The 16,718-nt window shown below is 34.3% G+C and overlaps 1 protein-coding gene and 1 non-coding gene across 3 annotated transcripts; one reads left to right on the top strand and one right to left on the bottom strand.

Moving 5' to 3' along the window:
• Nucleotides 1–6,919: 6,919 nt before the first annotated feature.
• Nucleotides 6,920–15,184, bottom strand: LOC103723609 (GDSL esterase/lipase At1g54790). Of its 2 annotated transcripts, none has more exons than XM_039132857.2 (5): nt 14,750–15,184; nt 13,051–13,251; nt 8,710–8,876; nt 8,085–8,355; nt 6,920–7,333 (listed from the first exon to the last, which is right to left on the bottom strand). In XM_039132857.2, the coding sequence occupies exons 1-5, from the start codon at nt 14,994–14,996 to the stop codon at nt 7,065–7,067; spliced, it is 1,155 nt and encodes a 384-aa protein (XP_038988785.1). In that variant the 5' UTR covers nt 14,997–15,184; the 3' UTR covers nt 6,920–7,064. The 2 variants fall into 2 exon arrangements, with proteins under 2 accessions (XP_038988785.1, XP_088569523.1); XM_088713397.1 differs by having other exon boundaries at nt 14,088–15,085.
• A 1,065-nt stretch (nt 15,185–16,249) lies between these two features.
• Nucleotides 16,250–16,322, top strand: TRNAR-CCU (transfer RNA arginine (anticodon CCU)). The gene has a single exon. It is a non-coding gene; the product is annotated as a tRNA-Arg (tRNA).
• The last annotated feature ends 396 nt before the right edge of the window (nt 16,323–16,718 follow it).

Below are 16,718 nucleotides of genomic sequence, written 5' to 3'. Positions count from 1 at the left end.
TTTTTATGAATTAATAATTTTTGTGCAGGTGTTTGCTAGTGTAAAAGAGCATATAAAATAGGAGAAACATATGTTTGTAAGGAGAGAAATAAATTTTAAATTTCAAAAAAAAGGTACCCTAAATAGAGCTTTGTTAATTTAATGATTTTATAACTTTTATAAAAATTGCATTGCACAACCATACCCCATGTATAAAATCAAGATATCATTTTGAAACTATATTAAAACACAAATGTTCATCTCTGATTAAAACTAATACCCGTTGATTAAAGCACAACTAATAAAATGAAGATATTAAGACACAATAATATTTTGATATGTCACAAACATAATCAGTGAAAATAAATTATTTTATAATTTTGCAAGTGAGGTTTTAAGGTTTTGGTTCTGATCTAAGATGTGCTATAAACTCATGATGATTTATGGTTCAAAATTCTATTAATATTATTTTATTAGTATTATATTATATGATATGATATGCAATGCAACTTCCATGATAGCCAGCTTTGTTGATGAAGATGAATATATTAGTTCTTGATCAGTCTTTATCGCACCGGTCCCATCACCTAGCCTTCTTTTTTTTTTTTTTGGTTAAACATCACCTAGCCTTCTTTACCATGGACCTTCTCTCTAATTAGGTGTACATCTCTTTTAAATTCTTGTTTTGTGACCATTGCTTCAAATTGGATACCAAACCTTAAATGCCATATAGAATGAGAACAAAATGATACCCAAATTTTAGATAGAGCAAGACCAAGGCCCTATTGGCATTATATTTGGAGGACCAAAATGTACTTTTTCGAGGGGTAGAAGCTCTTTCATGTGATTTTGAGATGTTCGGTAAAAATTTGAAACAACTTTCTCGTTCTTTAAAAAGTTGGTTAAGGATTGTTAGGAAAAAGCTCCAATTTGAAGCTTTCGAATACAACTCCATTTGACTTACTTCAGGAAGCTAATTTTTTTACATAAAAGGCCTCGATTTGAGTGTTGTCAACAATTTTTTTTTAAAAATCAATTTAAAAATAATTTATAAGCTGACAATTTTCTATAATAACTATTTTTGATAGTTCAATATAATAATAATATAACAAAATATAAAAATATTGTAAAATGATACTATATTATACTAAATAATCATATTATAATATTATTATTATTATTATTATATAGTATTTGTAATTGAAACAATAATATCGTATTACTATATTATAATATATTTTTATACTTTTATAATAAAGTTTAAAAATATTATTTATTATATTATTGAGGTTAAATATCAAAATAAATAATTTATAAATTAAGAGTACTTTGTAATAAATAATTTTGATGATACAACCTGTTAGACAATTAAAAGTATTATGCAATATCCTTTAGGATTTTTTGCATGTATAGCCTCTTAAATATACAAAATTGCATGAATACGCTCATAAATTACTATTTGCATGTATATCCTTTTTTTTTTTTTGCATATGTACCTATACCATATAATGTAGTTAAAAAATAAATAGCTTAAAATTCAAATGACTGAAACACTCTTATAGGTAGACATACAAAAAAAATTATAAGGGTATACATATAAATAGCAACTTTGTGAATTTTCCATATTTAGACGAATATATATTCAAAAAATCTATTAAAAAATGATCAAAAATTGACTAAGATTTGCTGAGTCTTTCATGATTCAATTAGATCAACAAGTTAGAAAAAGGCCAAGTTATATTGTCAATTTTTTTAATTAAAGATCTTAACTTGGTCAAGTTGGAATATTAGGTGACCGTTTTGGTAATACTATTTTTCATTTGATTTTGATATAATTATCATTATTGAGCCTATGACGTCTATATATTCTTCATTATTTTTAAAAGATTAATTATAGATGCTTAGATTAGTAAAAATATTTTCTAGTGATTTATAAATGTTGAGTTGTTGCTTGTTTGTTGAGGCGAGAATTTTGTAAAAATAATATGATTTATTTTATAAGAGTTGATATTAACATGAGATCCTGCGACATAATAATATTAATCTTTTTTTGTCACTTTTTTTATTAAGAATGACGAAATTATCTTTACTAGATTTTGATCATTTTTTATTGAATTTTTTTTAAGTATATACCCTCCTAAATATGCGAAATTGCATGAATACTTTTGCAAAGTTGCTATTTGTATGTATATCTTTATAAAATTTTTATTTTGCATGTCTACCCATAAGAGTATTTGAGTTATTTTAGATTTAAACTTTTTTATTCTTTTAATAGTGTTAGATGGTATGATATATTAAAAAAAAAGAGAAAAAGAAGAGTATACATACAAAATAAGTATTTTATGAGGCTATACACGCAAATAGCAACTTTACGAGGGTATTCATGTAATTTTGCATATTTGGAAGGTATACATGCAAAAAAAACTTCTATTTTTTTGACACTAAAAATATTTACTCAGTTACCAAATAGATGTTAAAGTTCTACAATATTTTATAAATATAGTCACTAAATAATAAATAACTGTTTATTAATAGCCCTACTAGTGAAAGCTCTATTGCCTAAAGCCCTATAAATAGATGCTTTACTGTTTACGGCAATTCCAAATTGGGCCTAAATAGATAGGTGGGGGTGAGTATGGACCCTCATCTCTACCTCTGTTAGGCTTATTTACTCCAGAATGCCTTTTATGGTATTCTAGAATTTATTTTACCTGATTTTTGAAAGTCAATCCATCAATTCATTATTTTCTCTTCCTGGCTATTTCAAAATGGCCAATCTCTGGACCTGCCTTTTTCGAGCGATAGATCAGAAATCCAGTAGTCTTATGAAACATAAATAATAAAATATTTTTGAATGATTCTTTATAACAGATGTCTTGAAGTAACTTTATTTTGTTGACCATCAAGTTATGATGACAAAAAGAAGAAATATGCTGCAATATCAGTCTATTAGCTTAACTCCCCAACTTTAGAATCCCAAGTTGCTTTCAGGGATCTCCACTGCATTTCCATCTAGCTTGTCGCATCACAATCAGGTTATGAGTCCCCTAATTTTTCATGGCAAATCCTATCCAACTTTATGACACTGCAGTGTTGACTGATAAATGGAACATAAATAATGAAAATAACATTAGCATTATAAAGTTTCATTTGATCATTTATTTGTCAGCTTTATAAGTTTTTCTGTTTTCTGGAATTTTGTGATTGTCATTCCATCAACATATCAAGCTATTTTTTCTTCTGAAAAGGAGGATGACATTTTCACTTCCAAATTTGATAACAATTGGTAACTTTGATTGCAGAGCAAGGCAGATGCTTTCAAGTATGCTGATGGTACCCCACAATTGAAGAAGGTGATAACAAGGGAATAGTTGTACTGGTTACCACTCCCCACAATTTATTTCTTTTATGCCACTCGATTCATAGCGGCACGCCCACGCCATTTTCGTATGTAACAATGCATGATTACTTTAATCTACTAGCCTGCGAAGCAGAAGCTGATTACCATTACAAATCCACATGAAAGCAGATATTAAGTTGGATGCCTAGATCTTAATGTGTCAACTTGTGAAACCTTGATGGTCCTTGATTGAACTAAAAGTTTTATTCTGCTAAAAAATTTACGGAAGAATGGGAAAACAAAAGAAAAAGAGAGAGAAGTGATTTTATTTCTCCGTTCCAACATATTCGGTACATCTCAGAGGTTGTATATACTCTTATACGGTCTCCATACAATAATATATGCTAGTATAGCACATGCTAATACAGAAAAATAATACTTACCAATACAAATTGTTATGTGATCTCTAAAATTACTCTAACGAGATCATGCTAACAAAAGAAAATAGTACTGATCGATATAGGATCATGCTAACAAAGAAAAATAATATATACTGATATAAGTTGTTACGTGATCCCTAAAATTATTCTAATATATTCTAAGCTCTTAAACTGACAACCTTTAACTCTTTGTACTTATAAATTTGAGTTCACACATCACACTGCAGTGTCTAAACCCACAATCTACCATCCAGTTGTGAGATGAAACCAAGACACAAACCTAAGTTGCATTCAGAGCCTAAAGCATATACACTTCATAGATCCAAATTTGGGATGCCCAGAGACTGCACGGTGCATAATTAATTAGATCCGCTAGGTTTTAAACTTTTCTTTTCACAGGCACATCTTTGTTTCTTTTCATGTCCACAGAGCTTAAACTGTAGTGCACACAAAGGTCAAAGCCCCCATCTCATTTTCTCATAGGAATGGAACAAGATGGCTGGAATGTCCCCCGCCGCCGAGACTTAAAACCTTTCCGGCATGCAATAGTTTCCTTGTTTTCCATCTTACTATACAATAAAATACTAGAAGCCACTAAATATTGGAACACTAAATAAAAATCATTACTCAGGGATAAGAGAGAAGAAATGAGGAATGCAACATCTTAAAATAATAAATTCATCTGCCCTAGTAAAACCTTTATAATTTGATGTAGTATTGCAACAGCCACAAATAATTGCATTTATTTTGGTACATTCTTGCAAGTTGTTCAACCATTAAATAGCTGCTAATTTCGAGTTCCATACCATAATATCAGTCATTTAAATCGCCCTATTACTGCAATGATACCTTCATTTACTTTTACAGATGAATCATATGAATAGCATCTGCCTCAAACATCATACGCTCCATGCCAGGAAAGCAATTAAACTTTTTTTTTTCCTTTTGGACCAAAAGATGGGATTGGAAGACAATTAATTGTGTCACCATAGCCTTTGCTATGTTATTTCTCACAACAATAGCTCCAACACTCCAACATAAAATTGTACTCATTGGTTTAAAGTAGACTGCAAATCCTCCTAGTATGACATCTCTTCCATGAAAATACCATCCAAATTGTTTTAGAGTATACTAATAATTTCTCAGACAATGATATCCTCTGTTTTCTCCCTGTATCCTTTTCTTTCTTGTTACTTTTGTTTCTTGATGTCTTGTTTCTTAAGCTTGTACTTTCATATGCTTAATGGAAATGATTAGGCCCTGCCTAACCTCTCTACATCTCTCTCAAAAGGAAAAAAAGGGTCTCCAACACACTTAAAATACAATGATAGGAAAGCAACATTAGCACTGACCTTTCCAAAATGATATTAACCTTTTCAGATCTTTCGTCTGATAACCCAAATCACAATGATTTTTGTGCTTCTTAGTTATTTGCAATCCTTTTCATCAACAATTGTTGGTTGGTGAAAAATACTCTCTGCACTAGAATATTGTTCGATATCTTCATACCATATTCAGCTTGCATGAACTCTTGCTAATTCAGAATCTATATGCTTGAGGCTACCTAGTGTAATTGTAATGCTGCTACACTGTCAAGAGAGATCTGATGCATTCAAAGATAAACTTTATTTATTTGTGCATATCTTTTAAACATATATTATTCTTATGTGCATGATTCTAAATCAACACTCATACTTTGAGAAGTTGTGCATATCAAATCTTCAAATGTTACCAAGAAATGTTGTTACATAAAACATGTGGTTCTAATACATAATTTCTGAAATATTGCTTCATTATCTGTTAGTAAAAGCTGTTAGTCATGGCCATCAAGCATATTGTGTATGTCTGTATTAGCTCTTTTTTTCTCTATATGGAAAATCAATTTTGTTGCTTTAAACCAGAAAATAATTAGTGGAAACAAGTTGATGGAAAATGTACTGCAATCAATATAAACACGTCCTTACTTATTTTTAACTATTTTGTTTTGCATATTTTTAAAAAATACAAAACATTCATATGGCATATTTCTAAATCAATACTCATTTTTTGAGATGCCGTAAATTTTTGAACTTCTAAATTGTTAACAGCCAATGCTCTCATTTATATAGACACTTGGTTGTAAACCAGAGTTTCCGAAATATGGTTTTATTCTCTATTTTTCTAAGGAATTAAGTTGTGCGCTATCTATAAAATCTATTAATCATGAACCATCAAGCATAATATATGTTTCTAGTATCTCTATTGCATATCTCTTGATGGAAAATCAATTATTCACAGTTGCATGCTTCAAAACTGAAAATAAGGAGTGCAACAACTTGATGGAAAAATACTGAGAATGACTAGCTGAAACATCTTCTCTCACTATTTAAGTTCTAGTCAGTGAAGTTTTTTTGCCTTTGTGCTTGCACTGCTAGCAACAGATGAGAAATAAAATAAATCTATGCTTAGTACTGCCAAAAACTAGTTGCTGCCATCGATGAGCTACCAGCTCCTGGTGGACCTACGTTTAAAGAAAACAAGTGTGAATTCAACGTCAAGACCAGGGAAGAGACTGAAGAGAAATGGAGGCAATTTACCCTTGTAGTTGGAGGCTGAAGTACTTTGTATGTGTAAGGCAATCATTGTTGATATTCTAATTTAAAGAAATTATTGACTAAAATATTAGTAGCCACATGGAATCCTGAATCATATTTATGCGTACTCTGTTCTTTTTTGGGGTTTGTATGCATGCAAGAAGCATAATGTGATTACATGAATTAAGGAGTGCCAATCCCTGATCCAACCTGTCAGTCCAACAGGAACTAGGCACAAAATTAGTGGATTTCGATTGGATATAATCTCTTTCTGGTCATAAAATGGGGGAACAAGACTACATGTTTATTAAATGCCCTGGTTCAGGTTTAGAGGCTGACCCACTTGATCCAGCTTGACCTAGCTTGACCCGTTTAATAATCAGGTTGAGTAACACAATTATAAACAGAATCTGAAAGTGACCCATTGTTAGACTGTTTAACTACATAAGGATAAAATTATACATTAAAGAGTTTCTAAAATATCGTATAGATCAACATGTTAATTGGATGTAATTAATGGATTAACATTGATCTACAGATTAACTAGGTTTAATGGATTAATAATCAGCAAGAATTTTGTATAGAGCTTTTGATCATAGAAAGAATTGAACGACATTTATTTCACTCGTAGAAACAAGGATTGCAACTTCATTTAATAACATTAATAACAATAATACATTTAACTCCTACATAGTGGCCTATTAGTAGATGGAGTTGAAAGTCAACTGGATCTCAAAACTTTAGTTTGAGAAGGAAAGGCATTTTGTCCGAGAATGGTGGGTCAGAGTACTTTCCAGTGAGTATTTGTGATGAAACATGAAGATTTGCAGCGTCGGTGTAATGTATTCCATCCCAATTAACATAATCAGTTGTATCATTGCACCCTTTCGCTGTTACTGAGCTCCCATTAAAAATCTTTGTTTGTCCACAAGAGATTCGACTATCATAGTTCAACGGTGGTCCCCCATATCCACAGCATGCCGTTATGGGATGTTCAAACCCTGCAAAACACACATCAGCAGATCATTATATATATTTCTTTGTTTACCTTCATTCTGAGGAAAGCAGACATAAAAGTATGAAAGCTGCATGCGATGCAATGGAAAATTGATCCCAGAACAATCGAGACCTTCCGACTTAGTGGCATTGATGACTTCAGCAGAATGCAACTACAAATTGCCTGAAATAATCATGTAGATAACTGATATATTTTTGTACTTGGCCACATTTTTACAGGGAGAAGCCTAAATGTTTGTTGTGGTTGTGTCATATTTACCCAACAGGCCAAAACTCTGGAAATAATATTGGTGTCAATGCTTTAAATCTTAATACTTGCAGCCTCTTACACCACTAATATCCATTTGATAATTAATGGATTCCAACTCTATAATGATGCAAGATATTATGTTATGTCAGAATGTAGAATATTCTGTCCTATTATTTGAACAGAAGAATCATTAGTGATAAAATAAAATTGTTTTCATGTATTGCACAAATTTGCATGGAATAACTTTTTTTTTTTCATTGTTAAGAGTTAATTAGTCTGCTTTATCAGTAGGACGTAACCATCTCACTTGGTTCGGTAAGAGGTTAGATTTAAAGATCATGACTCATCCACTTATGATTGAAGAAGTACCTCATTTACTTCTGTTCCAATATTATGCCAAGCATGACAAAGTTAAATCAAGTTTACGCTTACAAATCAACATAGTCTCTGGCTTCTATGAAATCATCAATGAAGTAGTTACCTACCATACCGAGAAAAATTTGCAATGAGGTTGTATTTTATGGAGAAGATGTCAATATAAGTAATATTTGCATCTGCAAATTCACCCTGCAATTTTGTGCAAAGTGCATGAAGCTGCAGATTGAAAAGCTTAGCAGCACGGTTCTGAGAGTTCACACATCCAAGCTCGTCCAGCTTTGATGGATCTTTGCCAAAAATGCCTATGTTCTGAGGTAAGCACCCAAGTGGACCAGTATTATGAATCCAAAATCTTCTTGCACCTTGGTCATATAATTGCTGGAAGTATAATGAAAAGAAAAGAAAAGAAAAGTCAGAATACAACTCTATGTCGCAAGGACCCCACTACAGACGAACTAAATAAACCACGACAGAAACTAAGAGGACTGAACTAAATATATTTAAAAGAAGAGAAAATAGGTTACTAGAACAGTAGAACATCTTATTCAGAAAATTAAGCATATATAATACACAAAGAAGTCAAACATTTATGTATTATTTTTGATCCAATAAGTCACTAAAGGTTGCATTATGGGGGTTAATTGTACCCAATCAAAATTTTAGAATTTCTCCTATAAATCATTTTTCAGATTACTTCAAAAACGTTGAATCTAAAGCAGAAGATTTTCAAACCTTAAGTCCGGTTTGAAACTCCACAAGTATTGTTGGGATAGAAGCAATAACTTGGTCATCTGTTTTGGAATAGAATGCACCAGCAAGGTCATTTTGTCCCATATCAAACATGTAAAGTCCTTGACTGAAGAAATCAACCTGAGGAATATATCTCTTATATTTGTTCCCTGCAGGAAAGCAAAGAAATTGTGCATGTCATACTCCAAAATGAACTACAATAAATGTATGCGGATGAATAACTAAAGAGTGTCACTATTAAAAACATCAAGATGAACAAGTTGGTTCAATAATTAGTCTTATTATTTTATGTGTGCGTATGAGTATTATACCATCGGGCACCTGATGATAATTTGGAGCTTTCCAGTTCTAAGCATTCTTCCGGCTCAAGCTGAAAGGTCTCACTGTCTTTGATCAAATATTTTCAAATACAAAAGCCAGACTTTCATGTACACAGTTCAAAGCAAGGTTCGTCATCTCGATACTACACCCTATACCGGTGCTACACTAGCACTATATCGTTACGGTACATAATCTTTTTGGTGTACCGAGTGTGGGTATGCCTCCCATGTTGGGTACTGGTACCGAACTGGTATGATACTGTACGCTCCGTACCGCCTGGTTCGGGCCGGTATGATGAACAATGGTTCAAAGCATTGATATTTTACAACATATAAGCTGGAACAAAGATGAGCATTATAGTTACAGTTCTGGCCAGTCCACCAACCAGTGAAGAAGACAGGTGGGTGCCAGTGGTTTAGCTTCAAATAAACCAAGTAATCAATTGATGATCTGATTTTTCTGCGATTTTTGTCAGAGTTAAATTAGATTCGAAACAGAGAATCTCAGGTAGATATGTTCCAACTTCTAGAAAGGTTTTGAACTAACTAAATCTTTTTTATTCTCGGAGCACAACGATAATCTACATCTAGATCTGCTGCCAGATGACCTGGAAAATGGTAAACTGTTCATCTAACATGATCAAACTACAATACCACTTCCTGCCTAAAACAGTTTACATCAACCACAAAACTATATTAACAATTTCACCTTTCTACTTCAGTTCGACCCAAATCCCATATTAATTTCAAAATTCTAACACCCACACTTTCTACTGCATTGTGCTAACCTTCCATTGAACCCTAAATCTCTTTTCCCCAATCTATCTTGCATCAAAATTTAGCTAACAGAGCTTCATCTTTTAGGTTTCCCGCATCAAATAACTTGCAACAATTTTGCAGTTATCAGGACAGAATACATAAGAAAGTAGCCAGACAAATCAGCATCTCTAATGGCTACCAAAGGAGTTCAGATAGAAGCAGGTCAGTAAGGAGGAAATAGGGCTAGGATGTCTTTTTAGGTTATACGGCATGTACAATATGCACATGGAAATCAATTTTTCTGGTTATTTTATTTTGCATTGAATGACATAACAAGCAGTTTTGTCTGACTGAGCTTAGTAATAACTTATAGTGTTCTCAAAGGATAAATGGTATGACAAGTTTTTACCATATTGGTAGTAGCGTTGTATTATAGTTTTCTTATTGCAAATGTGCACACGCATCTTACTCAGTTATCCACAAAAGGGAATGTAATGAGCCTACGGTACCAAAATATAAGAATTTACAAAGCTATGCTAGATTTCAAGCTTGTTTTGCAAAAGCTTTTACTTAGGTAATGAATGATCAGTTTCTGAAAAAAGCTTGATAGGGGATTTGCAAAGTTCCTACAAATAGGGATTGAATATGACTCCTCCAGTTGCGTTCGATGTATTTGCGTATAAAAGAGGTTTTTTTATTTTTTAAGTAAACAACGGAAATATCCATCAACAAACAAAAAGGAAGATGAATTTAGGGAACAAAATATGAAAAAAAGAGAAGATCTTTTAGAAGGATAACAAAAGGAGGATTTCAGCATATTATGATCCATTGATTTTGTTCCAAAGTGTACATACTTTCATGTGAGGTACACAGTGAAGCCAATCTTCTTGTAAATATTATGATGAATTGTGTTAAGGCATCGCATCCAAAAGGAAAACCATGCACTTGACTAAAATTCCACAGGTCCACATCCTTTTCCGGACAAGATCTTTTGGCTTTAAAAAGGTGGCAACATATCACTATTGGCAAAAATCTTGTCAACAACACAGATTATGATGTGATTGATATAGAAGCTTGTCATCAACTTCTAAGAAACCATGGCAACCCCAAATAGACAGTTTATGACTAGATAGTCACCTCCGCTATCATTCAAATCCTACATTATTGCCCTTAAATAAACAAACCTTTTTGCCTCAAGAAGCTTCTTATGAGACTCAGCTGCCCTGAGGTCGCATTGTCAAGCATCTATTTATGTTCTTTTAACATAGCCAACTTTGAGACATAGATATTTTGTTATGCTTGGTGTCCAGTTGTCTGTCATCCAAGGTTTCAAGTGCCGGCCCATGCCAGCAGACACATACAGTGTCAAGCCAATATTGGCAACTGGTACAGGTCAGTACAGCACCTATTATTTTTAAAATGTTAAAGTATTGTTTAATTTAAAAATTTATTAAGTCTTTTTTTTATTTTGGCATGGTGTGGCACATCTGCCAGCACAACATTTTCTGTGCCTACTAGCGACTGGCACACCAAGCGGCACCAGCACTTGAGTCCTTACTATCATCAAATGTATGTAGGTCATGGTAATCATCAAATAACAATGTTCTATACTAATCATTTTGATCAATATTAGTTTACATTGCTATCTTTGCCTTACTTTATTCAGTTTTTGTCAACTTTGTCAACCAACACATCCCACAGCCAGACAACAAGGCCTGCAACTTCATTTTGCAGTACCGCATTGCTGAAATCACCAATGCCTCAGATATTTTGATTGTTCATATCAAAGTTCAGGGTATTTCTTGTGACTAGATTTTGTTTTTTGCTATTCTCAGTCACTTTATTGGTGCCCATCTCTTCATCGTTATATTAATATATTTCAACTTCATGTATCTGTTCTCTGGAGTTATGTCAATCAAACTTCAGAATTGTCTCGGCACTAGTATTGTACCTTCACAGTTTTGACTCATTAGCTATTTTGGTGCATCACTTCCTTGATTCCCTTATTGCTGGAATCATACTTTTTTTGGCTTAATATGTTGGGTCAACATCATAATCCATTAATCCCCACGCATCATGCGCCATTCTTGCTTCAACTATTGCGCTACCTCCTACAAGCTCCGCCTTCCCACCTTGATGCATTTTTTGTTCGCTGCATAGTCCATCCATCTTTCTTGCAACAAACTCTTGGTGTATGATCCACCAAGGAGAATGAGGCATCAAAGATACTATAGCTGCCCACTATATTGTAGATACTCACAAAACATATATGACTCCTATATTTTCTCATATGTATTTTGTTTGTAGTTTGTTTATAATAAACTATACTTAAATAGTATATGTAAGTGTAGGATCTATATTTTGCACAGCCTTAGCATGATATCTTGCTCTTCACACTGTATCCGCATTAAATATTAAAACCTGTTCCTTAAGTGTTACACATTACAAATTTTATATGGTATAATTAGTATGGATCACATGCAAATTGATGTTCATGAAACTTTTCTTTGCTACATACTTAGTAACTCATCTTATAGCTCTTTCAGTTGATCAAGGCCTCTACATAAATAATGCAATTTTAGACATGAAGTTAGATTGTATGCACTAGTGTTTATCCATATACTTATGGTAGCAACTTGAGCACCTGGTTATTGGAACTCCATGTACTTAAACTCTTCTTACATGTGTTGGTGATATATAGAACATTTTCTCCACCATCTAGTTGATCTGATTATTAACAGAATAAAGAATTCATTATCCATTTGTATCCTCTTTCCTAACAAAAGTGATCAATTTGAACAGCATAAGAAATAATAAAAGAAACAAATGAGCCCTGATGAAACAAATGTTGATCAAACAAAGTCTAATTTTATGAGAAGAATAATATCTTTATAATTAAGGTTCGTCATCTCGGTACTGGATCCCGTACCGGTACAATGCTAGTACAATATCAGTATGGCCGGTAGGGAGCCAGTTTGGCATACATGGACTCAGTACACCTCCCATACTGAATTTTGGTTTGGTACTAGTATGGTACGATATGCCTGATATCAGACGGTACACACCAGTACAGCAAACCATGCTTGCAATATTGATTCGGATAATGGAGCTCCTAATTATCAACTCTAACATAAGCTTCACAACTTTTGAGAAAAGGTAAGATAGAATTCATTAGTATTAGAAGTTCAATTTTTGTCATATAATAAGCCTAAAGTTCCCCACTCCACCTGAAAAAAAAAATTACCTGTAGCTAGCAACTCAAGAACTCGGTCTTTAAATCGAAAGAACTGAGCCACCTGAATGCCAAAAGAAAACGGGCTGACAGATGATGCTGTTGCTGGAAGTATTGTAGACCCAGCTGCAGCAAAGTTGCAACCTTTCTGGAAACTTGGTGCACCAACAGAATCCAGATATGCATTAAGGAATGGCATATCCATAGCATCCGCTGCAACAATATATATATATATATATATATATATATATATATATATATATATATATATATATATATATATATATATGGGGATAAGATGCTGCGTCAGATATTACATCAAAAAAAAAGAAAACAAAAAAAAAAAGAAAAAAAAAAGAAAGATGATGCATCAGATATACAGTATACTAAGAATAACACAAATAAAACTACATTTTAAGAAAAATAAAGGTTAGAAAATAATTGCAAAAATATCAGACATAAATATTGTGAATAGCTCCCTGGCACAACAAGGACAACAAAAACAACAACGACAACAACAACGACAATGATGACGACGACGATGACGACAACGATGAAGCATTTGGCACCGGTATTGATGGTTTATAGCATTGTGCATTCTTCTTGCAATACATTGTATGATCCTGTTTGGTGGCAGATCAGGCAGTATACAATATCTTGGGTTTATCTTGTTGACTATGATAATAAAACCTTTTTGGTATGTGTTGCTTGATTTATGGTAAATAGATGTTTTGCATATTAGCATTATTCCTTTACTCTGAGTTCTAGCAACTTAGTCAAGTTCTTTCATTAAAAGTGTCATTCTATCCTTTTTCTTCTTAAGAAAATCTTCTTGAGATTTGAATGAACACCAAGAAGTTCAGAGAGGTCATTAAGCCGGCTACAAATGGAGGTACAACCAGATACAAATGAAAATGAGCAAGAAATGAGATTAAATAGAACAGGCATTCTTGCATGGTATAAGATGAGTAGACTTAGATAAGGAAGCATCAGAGTTTTATTCCTTCTAGAAATGTAAGACAATCAATTATCTCTTGAACAGCCCTTACTTTTAGATTGGAAAACCCTTTCATTTCCTTGAAGCCAGATCCACCACCAAATCGCCACAGACACCAGAACCCATCCAGCTCTCAACTCTTTAAAAACATGTGCTCTGATCCAAGTGATCCATGTAGTTTCACTAAACGTCATTCTTAATAAACTCAATAACCAAACTTAAATCTACTTATAGTCCATTGGGGCACCGGTAGCCTCGTCGCTCAAGCTGCAGTCAAGGTAAGATCCAGCAATCTCGACCATAACATGGGTTACTACTTATTATGACTGAGGGGATTTTGGTAAGCTCAGTTGTACAATGTAAGCATTCCTTCTTGCAAACGTAAAAAATTTTGGATTCTCATCACATAATTCAAAGACATTGTTGAATTAATTCAAGTGAACCAATCACCATTACCAAGCCAAAGCAGTCGCATCAGTAACCACCATTCCACCTAACAGACTAGCACAAAACAACCACCATGACATTGACCCCTAAACTGCTTGTTAAAAGGCCTCATAACAGTACTCAAATTACTAAACTTATCAATATTTGTGCATTAAAGACTTCACTTTACCTTCAATTTTCAGACAAAATATCCGAAACCTAGCACTCAAATATACATGGAGAAGAGATAATTCCAGAGGGAATTAAAGTGGAGAAGGGAGAGATTACTGAGGAAGTCGATGATGAGTCGGCCATCGCAGAACCTTCCGGCCGGCCGGCGGAAGTAGGACCCACCGTTAGGCGGCTCGAGGCTCTCGAGGCCGGCGGCGATGCGCGCGCCGGTGTCGGAATTGGAGTCGCCGAAGTTGAAAATTGCTGGGTAGTTGAAACTGATATCAGCAAAGGCAAGAGGGATAAGTAGGAAGATGGAGGCGAGGAATTTTGCCATTGGAGCCATAGTTCTTAGCTGAACCATGAGAGGAAGACTTGGATGGTTTTCACTTGAACTGGATCTATAAATATTTGGATTTGGAGGTAGTGGGACGTAAAAGATAAATTGAGGTTGGTAGGAGCCCAGCAACTGCCACGGTCTTAAAAATCTTGCACTCTACTCCACAGGTGAGGCCATGCCACGCTTGCAAGAAATAGGTGGGGCGACTCGGTAGCGAGTCGTTCACGGGAATTTGTTCTCTCTATTGCACGGATTTGGAGGATGAAGTAAGATGTTAGGGGAAAAATTTAGCAACACCCGTTGCTACGGTTGTCAAGCAAGCAAGTCGTTTTTGAGCATGCCATGTTGGATGCTAAAGATGTGATCAGACTTGCAACTTATCTGAATACTTTGGCTTGGATGCAGCAAGGATGATTAAGATTGTTAGCAAAAAGGAAAACAAAATTAAAATGATGATTATGGTTGTTGCCTCGTTATTCGGACAGAGATAGAAGCGTAGTTTAAACGACCTTGAGGTCGGCTGGAGACGGGTTGAGTAGGCTAGTTGAGGCGTTGGGCGCTGGACTCTTTCTCTGGATGCCCTGCAAGAAATCCACTTTTCGAAGAATTTCTGGTGGGGATCCTCTAATGCTTAAGCTAGAATAACGAAAAAACGGTATGGAAGAGAGAGATTTCAGCAGAGTGAGGGTTCTGTGAGAAAGATAGCGTATTGCATGTATATTGCGTACCTGAGGTTTCTCGGGTTGCTCTTCTTAATAAAAGAAGCCAGTCTGTTGTTATCTGGACTGATGTGGCGTGCAATGATGGTTAGGCAGTGGTCGGTGATACGGTCGTGGCATGGGCGCCAATCTACGTAGGCGGTAGAGTGCGCTAGTAGGGCGCAGAATGTGATGCCGTTGCGGCTGCAGACTGCCAAGGCTGTCGGTTGTTGGGGTTGTTCGCTTTTATCAATGCGTGTTGATTGTTCTCCGCGGCTGGTGACTTCTCGGTTGGAGCCGAAGTCGTTCGCTTCGGTTTACATCCGAGAACAGGAAGGTCGGTCAAGTTTGAGATCGAGGTGTCCAGTATTTCTTCCATTAAAGGTCATAATCGATTTTATTGTGATCAGGATTACATAAGACTAAGCAAATGGATTTGGTTGGATATGAATTTAGAGGGTGAGTTTTATCACGATAATTAATTGGTTTTCAATTCTGAACATCAGGGGGGTTAGTGGATGACGGGGTTTTCTTTGAGTTCAGATAAAAGTCGAGAAACGTTCGATCATTCCTGTTACTGCGCCTGTAGCTCAGTGGATAGAGCGTCTGTTTCCTAAGCAGAAAGTCGTAGGTTCGACCCCTACCTGGCGCGGTTTTTCCTTTTTCAAGATTTTTAAACATAGTTTTTTCCTAATAAAATGTGAAAGTTTTAAAAATAAATTTTTATAGATGGACGAATAGAAGCTTTACTTGAAGTGGATCTAGAGCTTTTATTGCGCTGTAGTACCTTGATTTTGAATGTTACGAAACACATTACTCAATATCCTGCAAACTTGACTCTAAAATATTTCACAATCTAATGTACTATAACAACATATGGTCCTTTTCCTCTTCTAAATCATATTTTTAAAGTAAATAATTTTGTGAAGAATTTCACCATTTTAGATGGACTGAAATTTAATGAAATTAAAAAAAGAAATTCCATATGGCCAGTTCAATGCCAATAACAATGGAAAACTTTTATAAATATTCCGTTATGTCAACGGAC

The sequence above is a fragment of the Phoenix dactylifera genome, chromosome 17 (assembly GCF_051530095.1).
Source record: "Phoenix dactylifera cultivar Ajwa chromosome 17, Ajwa_hap1_PhDact_Kaust_v1.1, whole genome shotgun sequence".
Lineage (NCBI taxonomy): Eukaryota > Viridiplantae > Streptophyta > Magnoliopsida > Arecales > Arecaceae > Phoenix > Phoenix dactylifera.
The sequence above is the reverse complement of the archived record's forward strand: the minus strand, read 5'-3'. Positions and strand labels throughout refer to the sequence as shown.

Coding starts and splice junctions, on each gene's coding strand:
- LOC103723609 (XM_039132857.2), bottom strand. CDS start 14,996: ATGGTTCAGCTAAGAACTATGGCTCCAATGGCAAAATTCCTCGCCTCC. Junction 13,252..14,749: donor ACTCATCATCGACTTCCTCA/GTAATCTCTCCC, acceptor ATATTGTTGCAG/CGGATGCTATGGATATGCCA. Junction 8,356..8,709: donor AGTTTCAAACCGGACTTAAG/GTTTGAAAATCT, acceptor TTATACTTCCAG/CAATTATATGACCAAGGTGC.